This window comes from Canis lupus, chromosome 8 (genome assembly GCF_048164855.1).
Source record: "Canis lupus baileyi chromosome 8, mCanLup2.hap1, whole genome shotgun sequence".
NCBI classification, from domain to species: Eukaryota; Metazoa; Chordata; class Mammalia; order Carnivora; family Canidae; genus Canis; species Canis lupus.
Window position 1 is genome coordinate 44,310,253 of NC_132845.1, and position 24,469 is coordinate 44,334,721.

The 24,469-nt window shown below is 50.1% G+C and overlaps 1 protein-coding gene and 1 long non-coding RNA gene across 3 annotated transcripts; one reads left to right on the forward strand and one right to left on the reverse strand.

Moving 5' to 3' along the window:
* Positions 1 to 23: 23 nt before the first annotated feature.
* On the forward strand, positions 24 to 24,203 carry PMM2 (phosphomannomutase 2). Of its 2 annotated transcripts, none has more exons than XM_072835746.1 (8): positions 24 to 181; positions 5,901 to 6,012; positions 7,873 to 7,949; positions 8,621 to 8,712; positions 11,833 to 11,932; positions 12,055 to 12,130; positions 13,269 to 13,384; positions 22,801 to 24,203. In XM_072835746.1, the coding sequence occupies exons 1-8, from the start codon at positions 101 to 103 to the stop codon at positions 22,900 to 22,902; spliced, it is 756 nt and encodes a 251-aa protein (XP_072691847.1). In that variant the 5' UTR covers positions 24 to 100; the 3' UTR covers positions 22,903 to 24,203. The 2 variants fall into 2 exon arrangements, with proteins under 2 accessions (XP_072691847.1, XP_072691848.1); XM_072835747.1 differs by lacking the exon at positions 22,801 to 24,203 and adding an exon at positions 17,402 to 18,259.
* On the reverse strand, positions 17,881 to 22,483 carry LOC140638422 (uncharacterized). The gene is made up of 2 exons (XR_012035464.1): positions 21,023 to 22,483; positions 17,881 to 20,117 (listed from the first exon to the last, which is right to left on the reverse strand). It is a non-coding gene; the product is annotated as an uncharacterized lncRNA (long non-coding RNA).
* Positions 24,204 to 24,469: the final 266 nt, after the last annotated feature.

Below are 24,469 nucleotides of genomic sequence, written 5' to 3' on the forward strand. Positions count from 1 at the left end.
AAAAAAAAAAAAAAAAAAAATCATCCTCCTCCCAGCGTGCCCCGCGGCGCGGGGAGGAAGGGGCCGAACCCGGAAGTTCCGGGTTGCCGACGAGTCCCGGATGGAAGGCGGGGACATGGCGGCGTCCGGCTCGGCGCTGTGCCTCTTCGACGTGGACGGGACGCTGACGGCCCCGCGGCAGGTGAGGCGGCGCCCGGCGGGGTGCAGAGCCCCAGGGTGCTCGGAGACACGGGACGGGGGCCGGAAAGCCCTCGAATGCAAAAAAAAAAAAAAAAAAAGTGGCTGGGGTTGGAAAAGGCAGCTCCGGACTCTCTCCCCGCCGCGCTGCATTCGAGCCCAAGTCAGCGCCCCCAGCCGCTAGCGGCGTCCCGCCCTCCGCCCTGTCGCCTGCGAGCTGTCTGAGCTGGACCCTGTTGACAGCACGTCGCTTAACCTCTGAGTCTCAGCATCCACGGCTCCACGTGGGGACCTTCCCGGTGCCGGGCGGGGCTCTCGCATGAAATGGAATAAATTCAGGAAGAGTCTCTGGGGCGCAGCAGGCTGTGCTCCGTAACAGTCCGTGAGCGCTGCCGCCGCCGCGACCCTTCCCCACCCCACTCCGGCGCGAGTGATGGAGGGGACCTGGGCTTTCCTCACGCCGCCCGCTGAGAGCCTCCTTCGACTCTCGGGAGCTGGCTTCCCACGCCCGGGTCTCGGCCGAGGTCGACCTTTGCGGCGAAGCTCAGGCTCACACCAGCCCTGGCGGGGGAGCTGGTCCCTGAGCCGCAGACTTGCCACCCGACCCGAGTGACCTCACGGCCTTCGCAGCCTCTCCCCGCTCTCTTCATTTTGGCCAGAGGGTGGCGCCGGTGTGCTCCACGCGTTTCTGCACCAAATACGTGGGACTTTACATGACATCGCCTTGCCTTTCGTTTTCCTCTTTAAGATTTTATTTATCCGTTCATGAGAGAGACAGAGACGCAGGCAGAGGGAGAAGCAGGCTCCCTGCTGGGGAAGCCGATGCGGGACTCCGTCCCAGGACCTGAGCTGAAGGCAGGTGCTCCACCACTGAGCCACCCAGGTGCCCTCGTTTGGCCTTCCCTTTTTTTTTCTTTTCCGTTTGGCCTTCCTGAGCCACAGGTTCAGTGTCGCTCCTAACCACATTCAACTGCCAAGTTATTCAAAGGCCTTTTCTGCTTCAGAGGCATTGGCCGGCTCGCACCTGTGGACGGTTAGAAGCCCTTGGCTATCTGGAGCCAGAGTCAGCAATTCCTTGTTTGTGAAGGGCCAGATAGCAAAAAATTATTGTGTTTGCCGACTACGTGGTCTGTAGTAACTGCTCACCTTTAATGCAAAAGCAGCTGTAGACCTGATGTAGACACAGCATGGATGTGTTAGAACTTTATTTAGGGACGCCTGGGTGGCTCAGCGGTTTGGCGCCTGCCTTCAGCCCAGGGCCTGAACCTGGGGTCCCAGATTCAAGTCCCACATCAGGACTTGAAAAAAATATTTTTTAAATATTTTATTTATTTATTCATGAGAGAGGAGAGGCAGGCTCCATGCAGGGAGCCCAACGTGGGACTCGATCCCAGGACTCCAGGACCATGCCCTGGGCTGAAGGCAGGCGCTAAACTGCTGCACCACCCAGGGATCCCCCTGATTTATTTGTTATAAAAACAAACAGCTGCTCACTTTGGCCCATGGGCTGTAATGGTCTAGGGTTCACATTCCAGACCTTTTTACTTGACACCATTGGACCTTCTCACCCTTTCTCCTTCTTTCATCCCACAGATTAATCTCCTTTACCCTTTTAAACATAAGGAACCCGAGACTCTGTGAAACTGTGACCTTGATTTCTCACAGCCCATCTGGTACAAGCCTCTGGGCCACTGGGCGTTGTTATTTGCTAAGTTGGCCATTATCTGCCACCGCTCTCAGATGGAAGCTGCGCTGGCTGCTGGTTATGCCATTTCCGGAAGGTGCTTAGGTCTCCCAGAGGGAATCAGGATAGATAAGCAGGAAGTATGAAATAGCAAAGAAACCTGCGACGCATTTCCTTAACACATTTGAAACGTGATACTCTTTGCAGCAAACAATTTTAATACTGAAAAAAAAAAAAGTCTAACTTAAAGAAAGGAGATTGTTTCTGTGTGCTGGGTGTTCCAGGTAAAAAATAAAATTATTTTAGCAACAGGGCTATTCATTACACAGCCTTTCCCCCTCACCCCCCAATACATACGTTCTCAAACACTGATAAGCGTATTACAATCCGGAAGTGGAAGAATGGGTTATCTTGCAGGTGCTGAAACACGATACAGTATAAACAGGGGTAAAATACAAGTAGAACAGAGTCCACAGCTTCACACATCTCACTATTTTAGTAGAATATTCTTGTGCCGAGCACTTTTCCTAAGAAATGCCATTCCCTCCAAAAAGCTGTTGAGACTTAGAACAAAAGGCTGCGAAAAGAAGCAGTCATAAAGCTTGAGTGAATTGTTTTTATCTTTATATCATAAAAATTTCAAACACACAGGGGCGCCTGGCTAGATCACCCAATAGAGCATGTGACTCTTGATCTCAGGATCGTAAGTTGGAGCCGTGTGTTGGGTGTAGAGATCACTTGAAAATAAAATCTTAAAAAACTAAAATAAATAAAAATGTTTAAAAATGTCAGAAGTACAGAATCATGGAGAACGTAGTATGCAGAACAACCATATCGCCCCCACTTAAATTCAGTAACAAATGACATTAACTTTCTCTCCACCTTTTTCTTCCGCTGTATCGCTTCCAAAGCCACGGTCATCATGGTGCTTCACCCCTGAGTATTTGAGCCTGCATTTCTTGAAGGCATCATGATGACCGTAGTGCCATTATCACCACTGACAGAGATTGTCATCCATTCCTACATATGATTTAATGCCCCAGTCCAGCAGTTGGCAAACATTTTCTGTAAAAGGCCGAAATTCACCTTCAGAAGGTGAATTTTTAACATTCTTTGACCTCAGTTTCAAGTTTGTGGAACTTTCTTCGTTTCCCTTTTTGTCCAGGATGCTTTATAAAGAATTCCTTGTGATTACCAACACAGGAGTTGTTTGGGACTGTCACAACAACTTTGATGTGTGACTATTTTGCTCTAAAGATCTCCCTGCAGTGGATAGTTTAGATGCTCTGTTGTGCTCACAAGCAGCTGGGTCTTCTTTCCTGTCAAAAAATTTTTGCTGCCACTTGGAAATGAAGAGGTGCCTTCTGACCCACACACATTGCAGACACGTTTGATGGTCACAATACCACAGAGCTCCTCAGTGCACAGGGGTTCAGATGAAATAAATTGCAGGGATGCCTCGGTGGCTCAGCGGTTGAGCATCTACCTTTGGCTCAGGTCATCATTGTGGGTCCTGGGATCGAGTCCCACATTGGGCTCCCTGCATGGAGCGTGCTTCTCCCTCTGCCTGTGTCTCTGCTTCTCTCTCTGTATCTCATGAATAAATAAATAGAAAATCTTAAAAAAAAAAAAAAAAGATAAATTGCAGCTTTGGGTTCTGCTTAAAAATGGAAATATTGCATTTTTAGTGTTTTGCAATCCAGAGACTCTTCCCCACTTCCGGCCATTCTAACGTCAGGAGTCTTCCCCGCATCCGGCCATCCTGACGTCAGGTGTGAGTAAGCCACTCTGGGGCCTCTGGGACCCATTTTCACGGTCATTGATTCATAGAGGCTGCCGGTGCACTCCTCGATTTTATCTGCTAGGTCAAGATTCCACTGGAAGATGTAGAAAAGATTGCTCTGTTATAAGCCTTTTTGTGCAGTTTTATTCTATGTTTGTGTTACTCTAAAACATTTTTTTTTTTAAGAAGATTGCACTCTAGATGTTTACATATTGAAGTTGTGTTTTTGTTTTTAATTTCTGCTCACTTCACTTCTAAAGATACCTCGTGTGAGGGCTACCCGGCTGGCTCAGTCAGTGGAGCATGTGACTCTTGATCTCGGGGTCATGAGTTCAAGCCCCATGTTAAGGGTAGAGTTTACTCTAAAAATATTAATAAAGTAGGGCATCTGGGTGGCTCAGTCAGTTAAGTATCCTACTCTTGATTTTAGCTCAGATCATTCAGGGTTGTGAGATCAAGCCCTGCCTCGGGCTATGCACTGGGCATGGCGCCTACTTAAGATTCTCTCTCTCAAAAAAAGGTTGGGGGGGTGGATCCCTGGGTGGCTCAGTGGTTTAGCACCTGCCTTTGGCCCAGAGCGCGAACTTGGGGACCCGGGATCAAGTCCCGCGTCGGGCTCCCGGCATGGAGCCTGCTTCTCCTTCCTGTGTCTCTGCTTCTCTCTCTCTATGTCTATCATAAATAAATAAATAGATAGATAGATAAATAAATAAATAAATCTTTAAAAAAAAGATTAAGTATTCCCCATGTGAATGTATAATTCACATTGCTAAAAGTAACAATAACCGTAAAAAACAAACTGGGATTAATACAGGGATATCTTGTCATGTTCATAATTTCTTTTGAATTAGTGCACAGTTTGGACTTTAGCGTAAAATTATACCATCGAGACCACTATTGATAGGAGCTTTTCTTTTATGAGAGGCTAAAAAAAAAATCTAGTGATCTTACTCTTGTACTTATTTTTAGTTTTGTATGATTAATCCTTTTTTAAGATTATTTATTGGAGAGAGAGCACAGAGGGAGAGGGAGAAGCTGACTCCCCGCTGAACAAAGAACCCGGCATGGGCTCGGTCCCAGGACCCTGAAATCATGACCTGAGCCAAACCCAAACGCTTAACCGAGACACCCAGGCGTCCCAGTTTGGTATGATTATAACAAATCAATTCTGAACGTCCTCTTTAAACTTACCACATTTTGTTTTAAAATCAGCAACTTGGGCAAGTCCATCGCCCCTCCCTCCCAAGCCAAGGTGCCCCCGCCCGGCAGCCGCCCCGCCCCCCCCCCCCCCCCCCGCCCGCTGCACCCTGCCCCCTCTCCGGACCCCCGACCCTCCCCCTGAGAAAAAAAATCAGCAACTTGGGGATCCCTGGGTGGCTGAGTGGTTAAGCGTCTGCCTTTGGCCTAGGGCGTGATCTTGGAGTCCTGGGATTGAGTCCCGCATCAGGCTCCCTACAGGGAACCTGCTTCTCCCTCTGCCTGTGTCTCTGCCTCTCTCTCTCTCTGTCTCTCATTAATAAATAAAATCTTAAAAAAAAAAAGTCAGTTCATTCAAAATTGACCCTGCTCAGTGAGGAGTCTGCTGCTTGCTCCCACTCTGTCAAATCTTTAAAAAAAAAAAAAAAAAAAAGTGACAACACCTGGGTGACTCAGTGGTTGAGGGTCTGCCTTTGGCTCAGGTCATGATTCCAAGGTCCTGGGATAGAGTCCTGCGTCGGCTCCCCACAGGGAGCCTGCTTCTCCCTCTGCCTGTGTCTCTGCGCGCCTCTCTCTCTCTCTCTCAAGAATAAATAAATAAAATATTTTTTAAAAATAAAATAAAATCAGCAACTTAAATCCGTAAGTGGAATACAGCATAGCATTTGAGAGGAATGCTCCAGATGTGTGTGTATCAGCATAGAATGGTCACCACAGCTCACTGCTCAAGACATGGAATGAGGCCACTTGTGTTTCAGGAAATAAGACCTATTTATATTTTTGTGCATTTGGACAGGTATATGAAGGTAGAGAGGAGCAGCACACAACAGCTGTTAATAGATCGCTTGCATGTTTTAAGCTAGGTAAAAATAAATAAAATTTAACACATTTTCTACTGGTAAAAAGTTGATGTCCCCAAATGACAACTATAATATTTGAACCTACTATACGGATCTAGAGCCTGAACTGGCACGCGTGAAAGTCAGGGTTGTGTCACTGTTACAGTTTTAGTCTCCCGGTTACTTTACAGCTCAGGATTTTTTACGTTCCTTTTTGTAGAAAATCACCGAAGAAATGGATGGCTTTCTACAAAACTTGAGGCAGAGGATCAAAATTGGAGTAGTAGGCGGGTCAGACTTTGAGAAAGTGCAGGAGCAGCTGGGAAATGATGGTAAGTAAACTCTACGTTGTTGATTACAGCTTCCTGTGAGGACAGTAGGGCCTGTGGCCATTAAGGATCATGGGCCGCCCTGAGCCCTCCTCCCGTGTGGCAGGCTTCCTGCTCACTGGTTTGGGCAGACATTCTCTCTGCTTTCTCTTTCCTCTGTTCTTAATCTTAGAGGTAACTTTCTGGAGTTGGTGGTGAACCACTTGGTACTCAGACACACAGCCAGGGTCCCCCAGAAGTTTGAGTGTGTGTGTCACCACCTGGAATACTTCCTGTTGCCCCATCCACTCTCCTAGCTCAGCTCAGGCCCAATCTCCTGACCATCCTCACCCAGGGGTGGAGGTGCACTCCAGGTCTAGGGGCCTCCTCTCCGTTGCCCTAACACAGTATTTCCCAGAATTCCCTAACCAGGAGTCACCTGGGCTGGTCCCCTACCTATTGAACCAGAATCCTCAGCACAGGACCCCTTTGCTGCAGATTCTGAGGTCTCCAGGGCCTGGGAGTGTTTTAGCAGCTCCACCCAGGACCTTGTAATGCACAGTCCTGCCAGCACAGCACTCTGCTTGTTGGAAACTGTCTGGTTACCCGTTTTTCTTGAAACTACACAGACTATAGATTGCTTCTCTTGTGCCTCCAGGGTTTCTGGCCTGTAAGCACTGGAGGGTGGAGCGTAGATGAGTTGATCATTCTTGTGGACACTGTTGACGTTTTGGGCCAGATCGTTCTCTGTCGTCGGAGGCCGTTCTGCCTACTGTAGGATGTTCAGCAGCACCCCTGGCCTCCACCCACGTGATGCCAGGAGCACCTCCCCTGCAGTATGACAACCAGAAATGTCCCCAGACTTTACCATGTGTTCTCTGGGGTAACAAAATCACCCCCAGTAGAGAACCGGTGTTTTAACTATAATATCTTACAGTCCAGATCTGGGTAAGCTGTTTTTATTGGATTAGTTACTCTGAGCACAATCAATACATTCTCTTTAAAACTCTTTGTTCTGCTCACACTTAATCTTCCTTGAAGATACTCTACTTAGAAACACTAGAAACAACATAATGGGGCATGTTAAGCCCTGGAAATCCTGTTACTAGGACCCAACGGCCCCTTCTGCCTCTGGCCATATTTTTAACCAGAGGCTCAGAGAGGTTTTATTTCAGGGTAGGGCGTTATCTGTAGATTTCAAAGACTGTAAGTCAAAACAACAAAACTGTTCACGAGCTAGAAGAAAGTAGAAGATTCAGCTATATCAGAATCACCTGAGGAACTTGTGAAAATCCAGATGTGAGGGTCCCACCCAATACAGGAAACCTGGGAATCTGCATTTTCGCAAGCAACTGATATTTGGGAACCCATTTAGATTCATGTGAGTGGGCTCCAAATCTGGCTACATGTAAGAATCACCTAAAGACCTTGTTTTTAATTTTTTAAAAAAGAATCTTTTTTTAGGTTTTTATTTTTAGCCTAGCCCCTGCATGTTCTGATTCAGAAAGCCTGAGAGCAAAGCCTGGGAACCTGTGCATTCTCAGTGCTGCCCTGGTGAGGCGGACCCGCAGGGAGGCTGGGGGGGCCATCCTTAGGTCCCATCTTCCTCTCCAGGTGCAGAGGGCTGAAGGCAGAGACGTGAGGGGCCGGCCACCAAGTCTCCATTTTGCAGCCTGGCCACCATCTTGCACACTTGTAGTTAAGAGTCTTAAAAAAAAAAAATTATTTTAAGGTGCTTGTCCTACCCTCCCAATCTGTTAAGACAAGATATTTCACAGTTCTTACTGGAGTTCAGCAATGTTATTGGTGATGCGTGTTAATCCAGAAATAGCAGCTCTGGCTGCAGTTCCTCACACACTAACTTTTCTTTTGTTTTGGTTGCAGTGGTTAAAAAATATGATTATGTGTTTCCCGAAAATGGCCTGGTAGCGTACAAAGATGGGAAACTCTTGTGTAAACAGGTAGGCTCTCAAGTATCCAGAGGACTATATACTATTGTTAAAATGTTTTCTAAAAAGATATTTGACATTGGATGCTTCTGGGAGGTGAGGAGCAGGGGAAGGAGTGAATCTCCACCCTGTATTCTTTTTTTTACATCTTGAATGTCGAACCATGTGACTATCGCGTTTTCAAAATTGTCAAATTTTTTAACTGTTTTTTAAGGATACTTAATCTGATTTTTCTCTTATGCTGGCAGAGACTAGGGCAGGCTGCCTCACAACAAGCATTTTTAAGAGGTGCTGTGTGGGTCTCATTAGTAATAAGATCGTTCTACTCAGACATGAGAGAAAGCCTAAGTGGAACAACTACATTTTCTGTCAGCGTCTGTAGATGTTTTAATTGAATAAAAGCAGCAATAATAAACTCTTTGGGCCTTTCATGAAGTATTTGAAAGATAATGAGCACAAAAATCTTGAGTAATGAAGCAGAAAATGCTTTAATGAAAGCCCTTTGTGGTTTGTCTTCTGTTTTCAAGCAGGAAAAGGAGAAAGGGAGTGGGGCGTGTCACCCTGGCCGCCACAGCAGCCGGGTGACCCTCGGCCAATAGTGGCTGAAGACCTGGCTTTGCTCTAAAGTTATTCTGAAAACGCCTCCCCCTGAATCAAGTAACCCCAGTATTTTCTTTGTCTAGAACATTCAAGGTCACCTGGGTGAGGCCCTAATCCAAGATTTAATCAACTACTGCCTGAGCTACATTGCGAAAATTAAACTCCCGAAGAAGAGGTGGGTTTTTGCTTTTAGCCAAGACGCAGCACCAGCAGGTAGAGTAGTGTCATTCGCTGGCTTTGTGCTAGTGTAAGTCCTGGGCCCCGTGCTTAGTGAGGAATTCCTGGAAACCTTCTAGTGGAAAATGATCACGTAAGTGACGGCATTTCCACATGATGGGAGTCGGAAACCAGACGCTTTCGGAGGCTGTGGATCTGGGGGAAGGCCTATAAAACAGCAGTGTGAAAAGCAGCATGAGCCCCAGACCCAGGAGCCCGCCTGGAGGCCCATGCGCGGCCCTGTTTGCTGGGCCCAAGGTGCGAAATGAAATCTGCATTAATTGCTTCCTTTGAAAGTCTGGTTTCACCCTGTAGAGTACCTGCACTTCTGGCTTCAGTAGCCTCTGACCTGGCAGCTCAATGCCCATTCAACACGGCAGTAGTCAGCTAAGCGGTGCACGCCCCCACCCCCATTCCCCCCATCTTTCCCAGCCCCCCCTTGTTCTGACCTCCGTAAGCATCTGATTTGGGGACCCACCTCTCGCTGTTGATTCCCATTTTGATGTATGAACAACAATAATGTCCGTTCGTGCCCACGGTCAAAAGATGGGCAGATGAACCCATGAGCTCTAACAGTGGCTATTTCCCGGTGGTGAGGTTACAGGTGGCTACTTGGAAATACTTTCATTTTCTTCTCCGTTTTCTGCCCCTTAACATGTAACACCTTAAAGAGGAGGGAAGAAATATGTTTTAAGTGGCAGCTGAATTTCAGGACGTACATTCTCGAGACTGCTCAAGACTACCAGAACCTCCACTTGGGGTCAGGGGCATCCGTTTTCAAATCTCAAATGTGGGAGCTATAGATGAGCCAGGCTAGACCCGGAGTCAGTCCTGGCTGCAGCTGGGTAATGGCAGGTGGGGGTTTCATTATCCTAGGCTGTATACTTCTTACATATGTCGGGAAGTCCCCACGGGAAAAAGTGAAAACATAGTGTCTTCCACCCCCATCCAATTCAGTCTTTTCTTTGGGTTAAGCATGAATGGAGGCTAAAAAAATTTTTTAAAAGTCTAAGTCTATCCCTTCCTCAAAGAGATTATCATCCTAGTAAGGGAGACAGACCGGTGTGTAGAGCTTTAATTTCACATTAGCATGAGACACCCCCCCAAATTCGGGAGGCAGAGCTGAGACCCAACTGGATCAGCACTTGTGTACACCTCTTAGCAGCCCTCACTGAACACCCCATGTAGGTTACGCAGGGGCAGCAAGGCTTCAGGTGAGTCTAGATCTTCAGGGAGGAATTGAACACTTGATAAACTGCCTTAACCCTGGTTTTTGAGAATAGAACCCTTTCTAAAATGCAGCAGCCTCCCTTGGAAATGAGAGTGATACTGCATCCTTGAGTCGGGGAGAAATCATCGAGCTCTTTTTCTGACAGTTTAGGACCTGCGGCCCTAGGGTCACCCCTAGGAATAATCACTAGGGTACCTATAGAAGGTAGAGGGCACAGGGCTGCTCTGTACCCACTCCAGGACGTCCCAGGCGCGGGATTCTTGAAAAAGCATCTCATGCACACACGTTGTTGTATCATTTGCTTCTGTGCAATTTGTGTGCAGCCCTGGGAAGGATCCAGCCATTGAGATTTTGCTGCTTTTATTTTTACCTGACGAGTATCCATGGCTTCCCAGTTAACAAAAACTGGGACATTTGATTTTCTCAAGACTCTAGAGGTGACCAGAAAGACTGCCTTTGTGAGGCTCCGAGAGGCACCCAGAGTCACACCTCGCCCGAGGCCACTTTGGCCTTGAAGCAGTCCCTCAGCTCAATACTGCACGTGTGTCCCCAGTATTTACAGGTGGCTGGTGGCTTGAGATCAGGGCTGGGCGTGGAAGACAGGGCCCAGGGAAAGGGTTTCAGAGGTTCACAGGCATCAGCGTTTAGAACTAGGAGATACCTCTGAGCACACAGTCACAAAACACTTTAATTGCATCATAAGGATCGGTAGCTCGCAGTCATTTGGGTTTTTAAAAAACTGTTTTGAGATTCAAACTGGAAACACGGTGGGGGGGGGATTTTTTTTTTTTAAACATCTTTATTCAAAGTAACTAAAAAACCGTTAAGCTATTCTCATTTTCTGTGATCAGATCAGCCATTTAGTAGCAGCTGGCCACAGGATGTTTCCTTAGTGATTTCTGAGGCTGGTAGGGCGGCCCTCGGAGCATTTTCCCCATAGCTCTGGTCAGATCGCTGTGTTCAAGAGGTCACTAGCGAGAGTGTTGGGCGCACGAATTTTCAGACTCCTCAGGGCACTTGAGAGATGGTAATCATTTCATAGCTCTTTATTAACGACAAAATTCACTATCCAACAGCAGTAACGACCACATGTGCAATTTTAAGTTTTCTACATTAAAAAAAAAAACAGAAAATGGGGGATCCCTGGGTGGCTCAAGCAGTTTAGTGCTTGCCTTCGGCCTAGGGTGTGATTCTGGAGTCCCGGGATCGAGTCCCACATTGGGCTCCCTGCGTGGAGCCTGCTTTTGCTTCTCTCTCTCTCTCTCTCTCTCTCTCTCTCTCTCTCTCTCTCTCTGTCTCTCACGAATACATAAATAAAATCTTAAAAAAAAAAGAAAGGATCACTGGAAATTAATTTTAATCATGTTTTATTTAAGCCAATGTAGTCAAAAATAGTCATTTTAACAGTGTAAATCATTTTGTTTTTTTTTTATTTTTTATTTTTTAAATCTTTTTTTTTTTTTTTTTTTTTTATTTATTTATGATAGTCACAGAGAGAGAAAGAGAGAGAGGCAGAGACATAGGCAGAGGGAGAAGCAGGCTCCATGCACCGGAAGCCCGATGTGGGATTCGATCCCGGGTCTCCAGGATTGCGCCCTGGGCCAAAGGCAGGCGCCAAACCACTGCGCCACCCAGGGATCCCCAGTGTAAATCATTTTGAATGAGGATGACATTCCTTTTTCATGCTTCATCTTTGAAATCTAACCTCAATTCAGCTCGGCCCCACGTGGCTGAGCACAACCCCGTGAAGTGTCCATCACACCAGCCCCTGCCTCCTGGAAGTTTATCCATCTATAATGTCGCCCCCATAAGTAATGTATCTCCGGGCCCGTCCCCTTTCCTCTCTAGGGGCACTTTCATTGAGTTCCGAAACGGGATGTTGAACGTGTCCCCCATTGGGAGAAGCTGCAGCCAAGAAGAACGCATTGAGTTTCATGAACTTGATAAAGTGAGTCCCTCAGACCAGCCTGGGTCTATGGAGAGAAGATGTGCAGCCTGGTGGCCCGTCGTTGAAGGGTGCTTTCTGAACTGCCACGTGGTAGATAAGCGGTATCTCTTTGTTTTTCTCAGAAAGAAAACATAAGACAGAAGTTTGTAGCAGACCTGCGGAAAGAGTTTGCAGGAAAAGGTGTCACGTTCTCCATAGGTATCGTGCACTTGGGCGGGTTTCGGGCTTCGGGAACTGTTTGCCAGGGGTTTGTTGTGGGCCAGTGAGCTCTTGAAACTGGACTGTGCCCAGCGTGAGGGTGGGCAAGGGGGTTCCAGAGGCAAGCTCCCCTGTGTGGTCAGCCCTCGTGGAGACTGGCCCAGGCTGCTGGGTTTGGTTTTAACTTCTCACCCGACAGGATCCCTCCTCCCGCACCTCTCCTCTTGGCCCAGAAGAGTGCTAGGCTGAATAGATTCTGGAATCTCAGGAGGCGTGAGCAGCAGAGAACCTTAGCAGTCAGTTGGGTTGGTCTTATAGGTCAAGAAACTGAGGCCCTGGAAGGAAAGGGGACTTAGTCTGAGTCCACAAAGGTTTTATCTACAACAGCAAGCCAGCGTGCGAATATTTCCAGTGTCCGACAATTCTTCCCGCCGCGCTGGCGTCTCAGACTCAGCTGTTGGTCGAAAACATTGTCATATGCTTGAAGCAAACGGATTTCTGGCGGCACAGATGAGTCATTACTTAAAGCCCTCTCGTTTTACCACCTCTACTAAGTATATAGTTGGAGGAAAACTGGAAGTGCAAGGGGATTGTGTCTGATAGACCAGTGGGTAGATTTTCAGGTGTTCTTGAACTGTGAGGTGAACATCTGCTTGCCACAGCTCTCAGAGGCTTTCCTCACCACCAAAAGCTGCCTGCCAGTGACCTTCCACGTGGGTTTCCCAGGACGCACTGCATGCAGCCTGCTTCTAGGCAGCATCCTCCAAGAACCAGAGCATGTTAAAGCTCGAGGCGGCCCAGCTAAGTGAAGCTGTTACCCCATTTTTCACCAGCCTGCTTCATTAAGACCCACGCATTTGATGCAGCAGTTGAACGCAAATGCATTCCTTGTTCTGAGCTGGCAGTGTGTCTCACTTTTTGATTTCAGGTTGAAATAATGTTGGGAAAAAGCACTGCCACGTTAATTTCTAGAACCCGCCACTAAAGTAACATGAGTAGCAAACAAGGGTATTAATAATCCACCTGGGCCTTCCAGTTGCCCAAAAGTAGACTGCGTGGTCTTTTAGCGACCTTGGCCTCCTTCCCACCTTTAGCTTCTCTGTCCTCCCCCTCCCATCCCCCCACCCCATCTCTGCAGGAGGCCAGATCAGCATTGACGTCTTTCCTGATGGCTGGGACAAGAGGTATTGCCTGAGACACGTGGAAAATGACGGCTACAAGACCATCTATTTTTTCGGGGACAAAACCATGCCTGTGAGTACAGGAGTGTGTGTTGGAGGTGGATTGTTCAGTTTGGGCTGGAGAGGGGGACATGGACCAGTGGGCCTTAACCCCCCCCCTTGTGGTCGGCACTGGCCCAGCTCACACTGAGCAGGGGCTTCTGTCCTGGGAGAGATGCAACGAAGCCTCCCTCCCTCCCTGCTCAGACATCAGACACCTCCCTGGAGGCAGAGGTGGAGATCAGGAGATCACTTTGAGGCCACATCCCTCAGTGCTGCTGTCTGGTCCTCTGTGCCTTTCAAAGAGCCCTTGGCCATTTTTACGTCGTGTTTCCACTGTGTTTTTCCCCCCAGGGTATTGATTATGAGTTGAGCACAAGGTGTCCTAAATAATAGGAAGGTGGGGAGTCTTGGTGTGAAATTCAAGAGACAACCCCAGGGATTGTTTAGAGGTGGGCATGACCCACACTGTTTAGGGAACTGTCCCTGTCGGAAGTCCCAAGTCCCAGACTGACTGAATCTGAAGTAGGGCTGAGAACAGAGCTGTGTCAAAAGCCAGCGCCAGTAGGAAAACTGAAGGAGGGATTTCCCCCAGAGCCACCGTGGCAGCAGGACGGAGTTCTCCTTAGGACAGGTGGGCTCCGAGAGGGGGCTCGGACCAGACACCCCTGCCTGGCCCCGGGCATGCCGCCATGTGAAGTGATGGGACTTACCTTGCCATCAGCGGTCCTGGGTCAGGCCTTATGGCTGTCCTGCTCCCAGCAGGTGTGTCCTAGGTGCTACAGATTCAGAGTTTTTTATCCCTCTGGTCTCTCATCCACTGCAGAGTACTTGCCCTCCACTAAGGTTTCTCTGGTGGACCTGCCTGCCTTTCAGCAAGGTCACCGCCTACAGTCTTCTAGCATGAAGGGAACTTCTGATCAGTATGGTCTCGTGTCCATCATTCTAAATGATAAAACCAGGATTCCAGGGTGCCCGGGTGGCTCATTCAGTTAAGCGTTTGACTCTTGATCTCGACTCAGGTCATGATCTTGGGGTCCTGGCATTGAACCCTGCATTGGGCTCCCCGTTCAGCAGGGTGTCTGAAGATTCTCTCTCTATTCCCAACCCCACTCGCGTGCACTCACTCTCAATCTTTTTAAAGGGAGGGGTTTCTGGGGCTAGGCTCCATCGGTTGAATGTCTAAGTCTTGATTTCAGCCCAGAATGTGATCTTGGGGCCTGGGATCAAGCCCTGCATTGGGCTCCCCACTCAGTGGGGAATCTGCTCATCGCCCTCTGCCCCTCCCCCTGTGCACATTTTCTCTCTCTCTCTTAAATAAATTATCTTTAAAAAATTAAACAGGACTCAGAAAGGGTTGGTAACTTGCCCACAGTCATACAGCTCAGGACAGAGCTGGTGGCACTAGAACAAACCACCTGCTATTCAAGCGCATAGGCTTTCCAGTCCAACCAGCCATTCCTCTGGCCCAGCGGGGAGGATTCTCTTCTAGTTCCCAAACATCATGGTGCTGCTTTTCGAGAGGTGTGTTCTCTAGCCTGGTTCTTAATGACAGAGAGAAGTGCTTTACAACCGCATCCTTTTGGTGAAATTATTCAGATGCGGAAATGCTTTGAAAAAAGCCTGTTTGTGACTTTGATGTCTTTAGAGAAAGCACATGAGTGGGATCCAAGGGAGGGCCGGGCCCTTGCAGCTCCGTGCCAGCCCCGGCAGGCCAAGGAGAGAGCTATGCAGGCAGGCGCGCCCAGGTCTTCCTTCGTGATGACACTGTGTGCGCACAGCCGTCCGAGGCCCCAGCTGGGCCTTTGCAGGATGGAAAGCAGGTCTTGAGATCAGCAGAGAATGCATGCCGCCTTTGGGGAGTTCTCCATCTGGGCATGACAGAGTGTTCTGTTCTGTTTCACTGCAACAAGACCACATATTGATTCTGTTGGGTTTTTAGTTTTACCTACTTTTTAAAAGTGGATACTATTTACAGAGGGTTTCTTTTTTCCCTGGGATTGTTAATACACATTCATCACGGGGCATTAGAGAAAGTCCGAGGGAGAAAATGGGTCACTGTGGTCACAACTGATCTGCCTCTGAGGCTTTTCTCTGTGCACGTATGTGATCCCGAAACTGGACTCTGCGTGCTCGTTATTTTATTTTCTGCTGTGTTCTCAGTACATACATTAGTAAATATTTGAAAACAAGATTTCCAGGGCCAGTATGACCCATTTCTCCAGCAGAGGCCCTGGGGCTGTGGTTGCTGACGCGGCTGACACCGTGGTGACGGTTCTCTGCTCTCACTGATGCGGTCGGTCAGTGGCTTCCTGGAAATGGGAAGTAATGGTCCAGCTGTCTAAACCTTTAAACAAGCACAGAGCCATCCAAACGCTAGCTCTAAACTTCTTGTAGTCAGGGATAGAGATTTTGAAAGCAGTTTTCTTTCTTTGCACCAAGGCAAATGTTTTTGCTGGTTTCCAAGGCAACAACATCCGAGCTGAGAGCTGTCAGTAACAAGCCATTTCCCAGGGGTGCCTGGGTGGCCCAGTCAGCTAAGCATCCTACTCTTGATCTCAGCTCAGCTCTTGATCTCAGGGTTGTAAGTTGGAGCCCCGCGTTGGGCTCCACACTGGGCATGGAGCCAATTTAATTAAGGAAAAAAAAAAGCCATTTCCCTGCCAAGCACCACAGGCTTAGTTAGAGGCCTGCCTAGCAGCCCCCTCCGTCTGGCAGAATCTGGTGTTACACGAAGCCCCCTCCACCCCTTCCCTGCTTGGAACTTCCCAGAGAGCAAGCAGGGTGAAGAAAGACTTGGCCTTTGCTTTTCTAAAGGCACCTCCACCCCCTGCCCTCCCCTCCCCTCCTCACCCCACCCCCGCCACATCCTGCCCATCAGCCACAACAACCAGGATCTTTGAAAACCCAGCTCTTTATAGATCTTGGAAACTAGCCTTTTATCTGATACGTCATTTGCAAATATCTTCTCCCATTCTGTAGGTTGTCTTTGAGTTTTGTTGACTGTATCTTTTGCTGTGCAAAAGCTTCTTATCTTGATGAAGTCTCAATAGTTCATTTTTGCTTTTGTTTCTCTTGCCTTCTGGGATGTATCTTGCAAGAAGTTGCTGTGGCCAAGTTCACAAAGGGTGTTGCCTGTGTTCTCCTCTAGGATTCTGATGGATTCTTGTCTCACATTTAGATCTTTCATCCATTTTGAGTTTATCTTTGTGTATGGTGAAAGAGAGTGGTCTAGTTTCATTCTTCTGCATGTGCATGTCCAGTTTTCCCAGCACCATTTATTGAAGAGACTGTCTTTCTTCTAGTAGATAGTCTTTCCTCCTTTGTAGAATATTAGCTGACCATAAAGTTGAGGGCCCATTTCTGGGTTCTCTATTCTGTTCCATTGATCTGTGTGTCTGTTTTTGTGCCAGTACCACACTGTCTTGATGACCACAGCTTTGTAGTACAACCTGAAATCTGGCATTGTGAAGCCCCCGGCTCTGGTTTTCTTTTTTAATATTCCCCTGGCTATTCAGGGTCTTATCTGATTCCACACAAATCTTAAGATGATTTGTTGCAACTCTCTGAAGAAAGTCCATGGTATTTTGATAGGGATTGTATTAAATGTGTAAATTGCCCTGGGTAACATTGACATTTTCACAATATTAATTCTTCCAACCCATGAGCATGGAATATTTTTCCATCTCTTTGTGTCTTCCTCAGTTTCTTTCAGAAATGTTCTGTAGTTTTTAGGGTATAGATCCTTTACATCTTTGGTTAGGTTTATTCCTAGGTACCTTCTGCTTTTGGGTGCAATTGTAAATGGGATTGACTCCTTAATTTCTCTTCCTTCAGTCTCAGTGTATAGAAATGCCACTGACTTCTGGGCATTGATTTTGTATCCTGCCACACTACCAAATTGCTGTATGAGTTCTAGCAATCTTGGGGTGGAGTCTTTTGAGTTTTCTATGTAGAGTATCATGTCATCGGCGAAGAGGGAGAGTTTGGCTTCTTCTTTGCCAATTTGAATGCCTTTTATTTCTTTTTGTTGTCTGATTGCTGAGGCTAGGACTTCTAGTACTATGTTGGCAAATTCAACACAAATAAAAAATAAATTTATAAAAAAAGAGAGAGAGAGAGGAAGAAAGGAAGAAAGAAAAGAAAAGAAAAGAAAAGAAAAGAAAAGAAAAGAAAAGAAAAGAAAAGAAGAAAAGAAAGAAAAGAAAGAAAAAGAAAGAGAAAGAAAGAAAGAAAACAAGAAAACCCCAGAGCTCTGAGTGCAGCTTCGAGGCTCCGGGCTCTGGTGTGGAGTGCTTCCCTTTGCTGCAGGGAAGGGATAACAAGGGCACAGAGAGACACACCCCACCCTGCTATGCAGGGCTTCCCCTGGGGGAGCTGCCTGGACCAACTTCCTCACCAGCCTTTCCAACTTCCCTGGCAAGACAGCTTCTGCTGGCTTAATGCTTCCTGGCTTTAAGGCAGTGGGAACCTGGAAACATTCTAACACTTCATGAACATTGACAACTGATTGACTTTTTGACTCAGTGGATCCTCTTGCGTGATTTAGCTGTCTGTGCGCGGGAAGGGCACACGCAGAGCTGCAGCATTGGGCAAAAGCCTGCGTTGCTGTGAGAGGGACTGACCAGTCACGGGGGCCCACGCACATAGCAGGATGCCCTGAGCTATACAGACAGCTGACGGAGACCATCCCTGGGATTACATAGGTGAGCTTAAGAGGGGGAAGTAATCTCTCTTCACATTTGCTTTAAGCGCATAAAGGGACCCAAAAAGCAGATGACAGACCTCTTGAGGGCTGGGGACAAGGTTGGAAGAGAGACTTACCGCTATGTCCTGTTTTTAAATTTTCAACTGCATGCATGTGCTATCTGTTGATAAATAAAGCTTTAAAATGTCAAATTGAGAAAAAGAGGAAAAGTAAAATGTTTAGTTCCTAAAGCACTTCGGTGTCAGGCTTTGAGCTGGGTACTTAGACGTTATGTCCTCTGGTCCTCGGGCAGCCTGGCATAGCAGGCAGGGCGGGGTGCAGTGCAGGGTCAGCACCAGTGGCATCCAGAAATCTCTTATCACTTTCCCACATCACCTCCAAAAGGCTATTAAATCATGTAACACTTGGTTTTCCACAGATGCTAAAAAAGATAGGTCTTTAAACTTAAAAGAGGTCCCCGTCGGACTGGTAGGAAGAGGCAGCTTTGAATCCCAGAAGACCCAGATCTAGCCTTGCGGCCAGCGTGGGACCACACACGTCCCTGTGTGTCCATGAGCCATGGTTCCTCTGAAGCAGCAGGGAGCAAAGGGAGGTTCTAGAAGGAGGGTGGCTCCCCGGGGCCCAGCTCCCCTCTCCCAGGAGGGGAGCCAGCCTGCTACCAAGTCTGCAGCTTTTAATGAAGTTTAAAAAAGCCCATGAGATTGGGCTATAAGATTGCTCTGAGAGGTTGGGGGCCTACAGGGTGAGTGGTACATGTTGAGCCTCGAGTTCCTGGCCAAGCTGTGGACAGAGTTGGCCATTGGCCATGACCTGGGCATCCTCGCCGTGCCCAGTATCTCCCGCACTCGCTCTCAGGATGCCCAAGGGCCTGAGGGCACTGAATGTGTCCTGTGCACAGCAGACCTGCCCTACTACTCCTGTGTTGCAGTGCAAAATCTGAGACCCAGGTCTTGTGGGGCTAGTGGCAGACGCAGGTAAGCATGGAGGCGGGGGGAGTCCCTCACTCCCAGAGGAAAACCACTGTTCCCCAAGAGTTCACAAAAGTAAGTTGGACCGGGTTAGAAATTTAATGGAGCTGAGGGCCTGGCACCAGCTCCCCCGCGGGAGGACAGGAAACAGGACACCAGACAGGGGTCCCATAGGTGCAGGGGGGGGTTGTTGGGGTCCCCGCTGACCTAGCTGCCTTCTGGACACCAGAATCTGTGGTCAGCAGCCCCTGCTATAGCTCTTCCTTCAGAGAGACCCCAGCTTCAGGCCCCTAGAGCGAGGCTGGCCCTTGGGGAAGTCCCCTGGGTCCAGTGGCTGATGTCTCCGTCCATGCCAGCCCCTGAGGGTTGCCCCGGGGGCATCAGCAGGACAGCAAGCCAGCTCACTTAGTCACCAGATTGTAAGCCACAGGATCACATCCTGGAAGTACCCTGGAATCCCCTAATTATTTTCAAGACATGATCATGGGGCCAGGCTTTTTGTTTTTTTTTTTTTTTTTTTTAGCATGACTATTTACTTCTTTTTAGGGAAAATCAGTATCTAAGAGCATACATTTTTCTGAATATATTTGAAAGTGGAGACTGTTTGCATCCCCAGCTGATGATCACATGTTGAGCAAGCAGCCTTATACCAGTCACGTGGCGTGCACTCACATCCAATTGGCTTCCCCACCGTGGCACAGTGGCCAGGGACCCTGGCCCCAGAAGTACTGGTAGAGCTCCCGCAGTGACTGTCACCCCAGCCAGGGGAACATTGCCACCACAGGCCTTTGAGGACAGAGCCCGTGTCCCTTTGGCCTTTGTACCCTGGTACCTAGGGATTTGATACATCCTGTTACACTGACCGGAGATAAACGTCCACACGCGGCAGGAGTGGACTCCGAGCTGGAGGGGGTCTACTTGTTCTCCAGATGGGTGTTGGGAAGTCCAGCGGGTCCTGCCTGCTTCCTGCCGAGCAGGGCACACGGGCCAGGGACACTCGATTCCTGTTCCCTTCCTCACCTCCACCGTCAGGATCATCGGGGAGGCCACAGCGTGTGCGGAAACTGGCTGGGTGGCTGGGAGACTGGACTCTGTGTGAACAGGGCGGACACTGCCTTCTGTTTTTCTGTTTTCTCCTCAGACCTTGGCCTTGTAGGGATTTAAATATTAATGGGCTGTTGGCACTGAGCTGCAGGCCTCTCCTCTGGGCTCTCGGGTAACACAATCTGGCATTCATCCCTTCCAGCTCTGCTCCCTTTGCCGAGTCTCAGAAACGGGTCTTCCCTACCTGACCCTAGTGACCTGCAGTCCCCGTGCAAACCGGGCGTTTGGAATTTCTGGTTCTCTGAAGCCTAGTTCTAGAGAAGGGACCTCACTCTGGCTTCGTGTTGTGCTTCTGCTTCTCCTGCCCTCCCTCTGACTCTGGCATGTGACCTCGAGCTCTGTGCAGCCCCAGGGAGCAGCGTTGCACCTCAAGGCACAGAAACCAGGTCCCCTGGCAGGAGAGGAGATTCAGGTCTCGGGTTGCTGACTCTGCTGAGCAGAGACGGGGCTGGGAGAGCTGGCCCAGCCCGGTGGTGGTGGCAGGGGGTGGGGTGGGGTCTCATTTTCATTCTCTGGACCTGGTGCCATTGGGTTCTGCAGAAGAGCTCACCCTCCCATCCATTACCACCCCACCCCCCCAGGAGGGCCATGGGAGAGGCCAAATAAGGCATCTGTTAAGTGCACACCTGTCCCTGCCTGGTGAGGTCTCCAGGGAGGGGCAGGTGCGGCAGCTGCAACCCCTTCCTGCTTGGGAGTCAGTCCCTCGTTCCCCCGGGAAAGGGCGCCTGCCCTGGTACCCTGGCTGGCTGTCAGCCTCCTACCTGTTGTGCTCCCGCTCCTCGTCCCCATGCCCCACCCTACCCCCCACCCATCCTCCAGAAGGTGAATCTGATCATGTCCCCAGGTTGCAGCCTTCTGGGCAGCTTCACATAAAACCCCAAGTCCTCCTCACCTCCCAGGCCTGGTGGGCCACTGAGCCGCCTTCCCGGGCATGGCTTGTCCCCTCTGCTTCCTGCTCTCTCCCTGCCCCCAACGCAAGCTGTGAAAGCCGCCGGGACCTCGGTTTTGTTTGCCCTTTGCTGGGCAGTCAGTAGATGCTGGCCAGGCCTCCTGGGTTACTGCGTGAATACAGACTCCTCCCTCCTGCCAGCGTGAGCGAGTGACCGGGAGTGACCGTGTCCCAGGTAGATGTGTGGTTTTTCTGGAGAGTGCACGAGTCTGTTTATACTCTTAGGGTCTCTGCGATTGTTTCTACCCTCTGAGCTATTCCTGAGAGGAATCTGGCTTTAATTCTGAGAATTACATGAACCGGTTTCACATTGACATGCTGGGGTCGCACCTGGCATATGAGACGCTCAGAGGGCACAGGAACCTGTTAGGACCCCAGCAGCTCCCCCGTCATTGGTGCTGGGAAATGACCCCTCTCCCTAACATGACTCCTCCTCCTGGCGCGCTGGGCCCAGGCAGCAGCACCCCCTAAAGCCTGGGGAGGGGTTATTCCCACAAAGGTGAGAGCAGTCGTCATCACTACTCATCACTACATCTGTCAGCCCATCTGTCAGCCCCGTCAGCCCCTTACAGGAATGTCAGGTTTTTCCTAGAGAATCTTAATGAGAAAAATCCATTATTTTAATCATATTATACACTAAATGATTTTCCCAAGGTTTTGAGTTAGAGTGACCAGTTTTGTGAGAAAAATACAGGAAATTGCACAAGAAGAAAAGCAGGGGCTTTCTAGAAGCTTTTGGTGGGGGTGCGGCACAGACTGGAGGACCCGTGACCCCGGGGCCCCCCCTATGGGGCCTGGCACAGGCAGCCTTGCCCTCCGCTCCTGGAAGTGGCCCGGGGGAAATAATGCTACACAAGCCTGGGGCCACATGAGCTGAGGGGCAGGCACTGCGGGCGGGGTGCCGTGTTACCCCCTGTCCAGCAGCAGGGGGCTTCCACACAGTTCCTGACCCCCAACCCCGACCCGCAGTACCAGCAGGGTCTACACTCAGGCTGCCTGGCCCACACACCAGACACAGCAACTTTCCATTGAAACGAGTCAAATGGCACCTGGGCGGCTCAGTGGGTGAGCGTCTGCCTTCGGCTCAGGTCGAGGTCCCGGGGTCCTGGGATCAAGCCCCATGTCGGGCTCCCCGCTCAGCAGGAGTGTACTTGTCCTCCCTCTCCCCTGCTCATGCTCATGTTCTCTCTCTCTCTCTCTCTCTCTCTCTCAAATAAGGAAGGTCTTTTAAAAATTTTAAACAAATCAAAATCAAACCCAGTTGCTTTGTTGCCCTGGCCACCCAGTGTGCAGCACCCAGTGTGCAGCAGTCACCTGCAGCTGCCATCAGCTCGGAGGCCGGGGTGTCCAGGTCGCAGCGTGCTCCCAGGGCAGCGCCGCAGTGGGCTGTCCGCCCTGCCACACTGCCTGACTGGTGAGAACGGCTTGGGCACGGTTGAAACACAGTGGCACAGAGAGTGCTGTCACCTGCTGCGTTTGCTTTATAGAAAAATAAGCCTGAGACAGATCTTCACAAGAGCATCGTGATTTCTTTCTTTGGCGTAATTACATGTTCCAAGCTAAATTGCAGTTCAAGGGAAGGTGAGAAAGCCTCCCTGTGATGACTGTGCTCATGTTGTTCCCCTCCTGGGAGCTTAGGTAACTGAAGCCATGGTCCCTGCCGGGAGAAGGGCCAGTTCCTCGTTTGCCCGGTGGCCCACGCCTCCTTCATGTCTTTGCAGGGAGGGAATGACCATGAGATCTTCACCGACCCGAGGACCGTGGGCTACACGGTGACAGCGCCTGAGGACACCCGCAGGATCTGCGAAGAGCTGTTCTCCTAACGGTCCCTCACCTGAGGGAGGGCAGGGCGTCCCACTGACGGGCCTGACGGGTCACGGGTGGCCACACTTAGGACCCCTCCCTCCCTCCCACACCCCTGGCCCACGCCAGGCCCTCCACACTGTCCTGACGGAGTGGCCTCCACCAGACTAGTCAAGAATGGCTCGAAGGAACACCTCCAACCAGATTTCATCCCCGCCCCTGAGGTCAGACCCTCCATACGTGCAATCACAGTACACACGGTTTTGGGGGAACTTTCCCCATTGTTCTAGAACGATACAGAAAGAGCAAATGTGCCCAGGCCCTCCCTCCTGGGTCTTGTGAAAAATGTAACAGGTATGAGTGCTTGGACCCCGCGTGTCAATACCAACAGAGGGATCTGGTATTGGGAAAGGACCAGCTGTTTACAGCCATCCCCCCCAGGACAGAGCTTCAAACCGCCTTGTGAAGTGAAGCTCCTGCCTGAGCATCCGCTTGGGGGACTTTGAAGCCCAGGGCACTGAGGCCACTGGCCAGCACTGAGCTCAGCAGTTGGTGGGACGCAGCCCACTGCTGGCCTGCCACACAGGTGAGCTCAGAAGTCACTACACCTGGGAGAGCCTGCTGGGTCTCCGACCGTCGCCATGGGAGCCCGTGGCCACCAACAGCCAGGTGGGGAATGGGCAAGCGGCCCTGCCCCTGGATGCCCTGCCCCTGCCCTGGCGGCCTCCCCGGGGGCCCGACCTCGCATGTCTCAGGGATCTCGTCAGAGCCTTGGTGCTTAAGAGCAGAGGAGCCACACTGGCTCTGCACATCGTTGCCTGAACCAGTGTGTCTGCCCCAGCCTCCCCCGGGCTTGGACCGGAGAAGCGGGGCCGTGGCTGCGCCTGCGACCCTCACTCCAGCTTGGAGGTCAGCCAGGGCCCCTGTGGCCGGAAGGCAGCTCCAGGGCCCCGAGGAAGAGCACTTTCCAAGGAAACGGTTCACAGAGCGCTTTTCTGAATCTGGACCCGTCAGGACCCACAAACCCTCAGTCCACTCCAGCCCCAGCACGGCCTCCGCTCCGGGCTGGCTGACCTGCTGGGGTCTGCACCCCCGCCGCCCCACCCCCACCCTCACCCCACTGGGTGCTTCCATCTCCACGTCAGCTGGCTCCCCCAAGCTTATGTTAGCGTGGGGTCCCGTGGGGGGAGGTGTACATTGCTCAGTGGTTCCCAGGACGCGGCCACCCAGTGGTACCTTTTCTCCTTGAATTTCACAAATGATACTGTAATGACCTTTCCCGATGAAAAGCAGCAAATTAAAGTGATTTTATTGTTTCCTAGTTCTCATTCTGATGACTTTTTCCTTCTGTGACCATCTTGTGAATGGGGACGTAGACGGTCAGCTGTGCTATCTCCTCAGATTCTGGAAGGAAAACCCAGCCCTTGCAGATCCGAAGGCCTCTGCTTCGGACACTCTGGTGTTCCTGGGGTTTCTGCAGCAGTGGGCTCTGCTCCTCCCGGCTGGCACAGCTCCTCGCCTTCCTGTCCACGGGGTAAGATCCACCCCTCCCCCAGAGTCTCCTTGTTACAGCAAAACAAGACCACG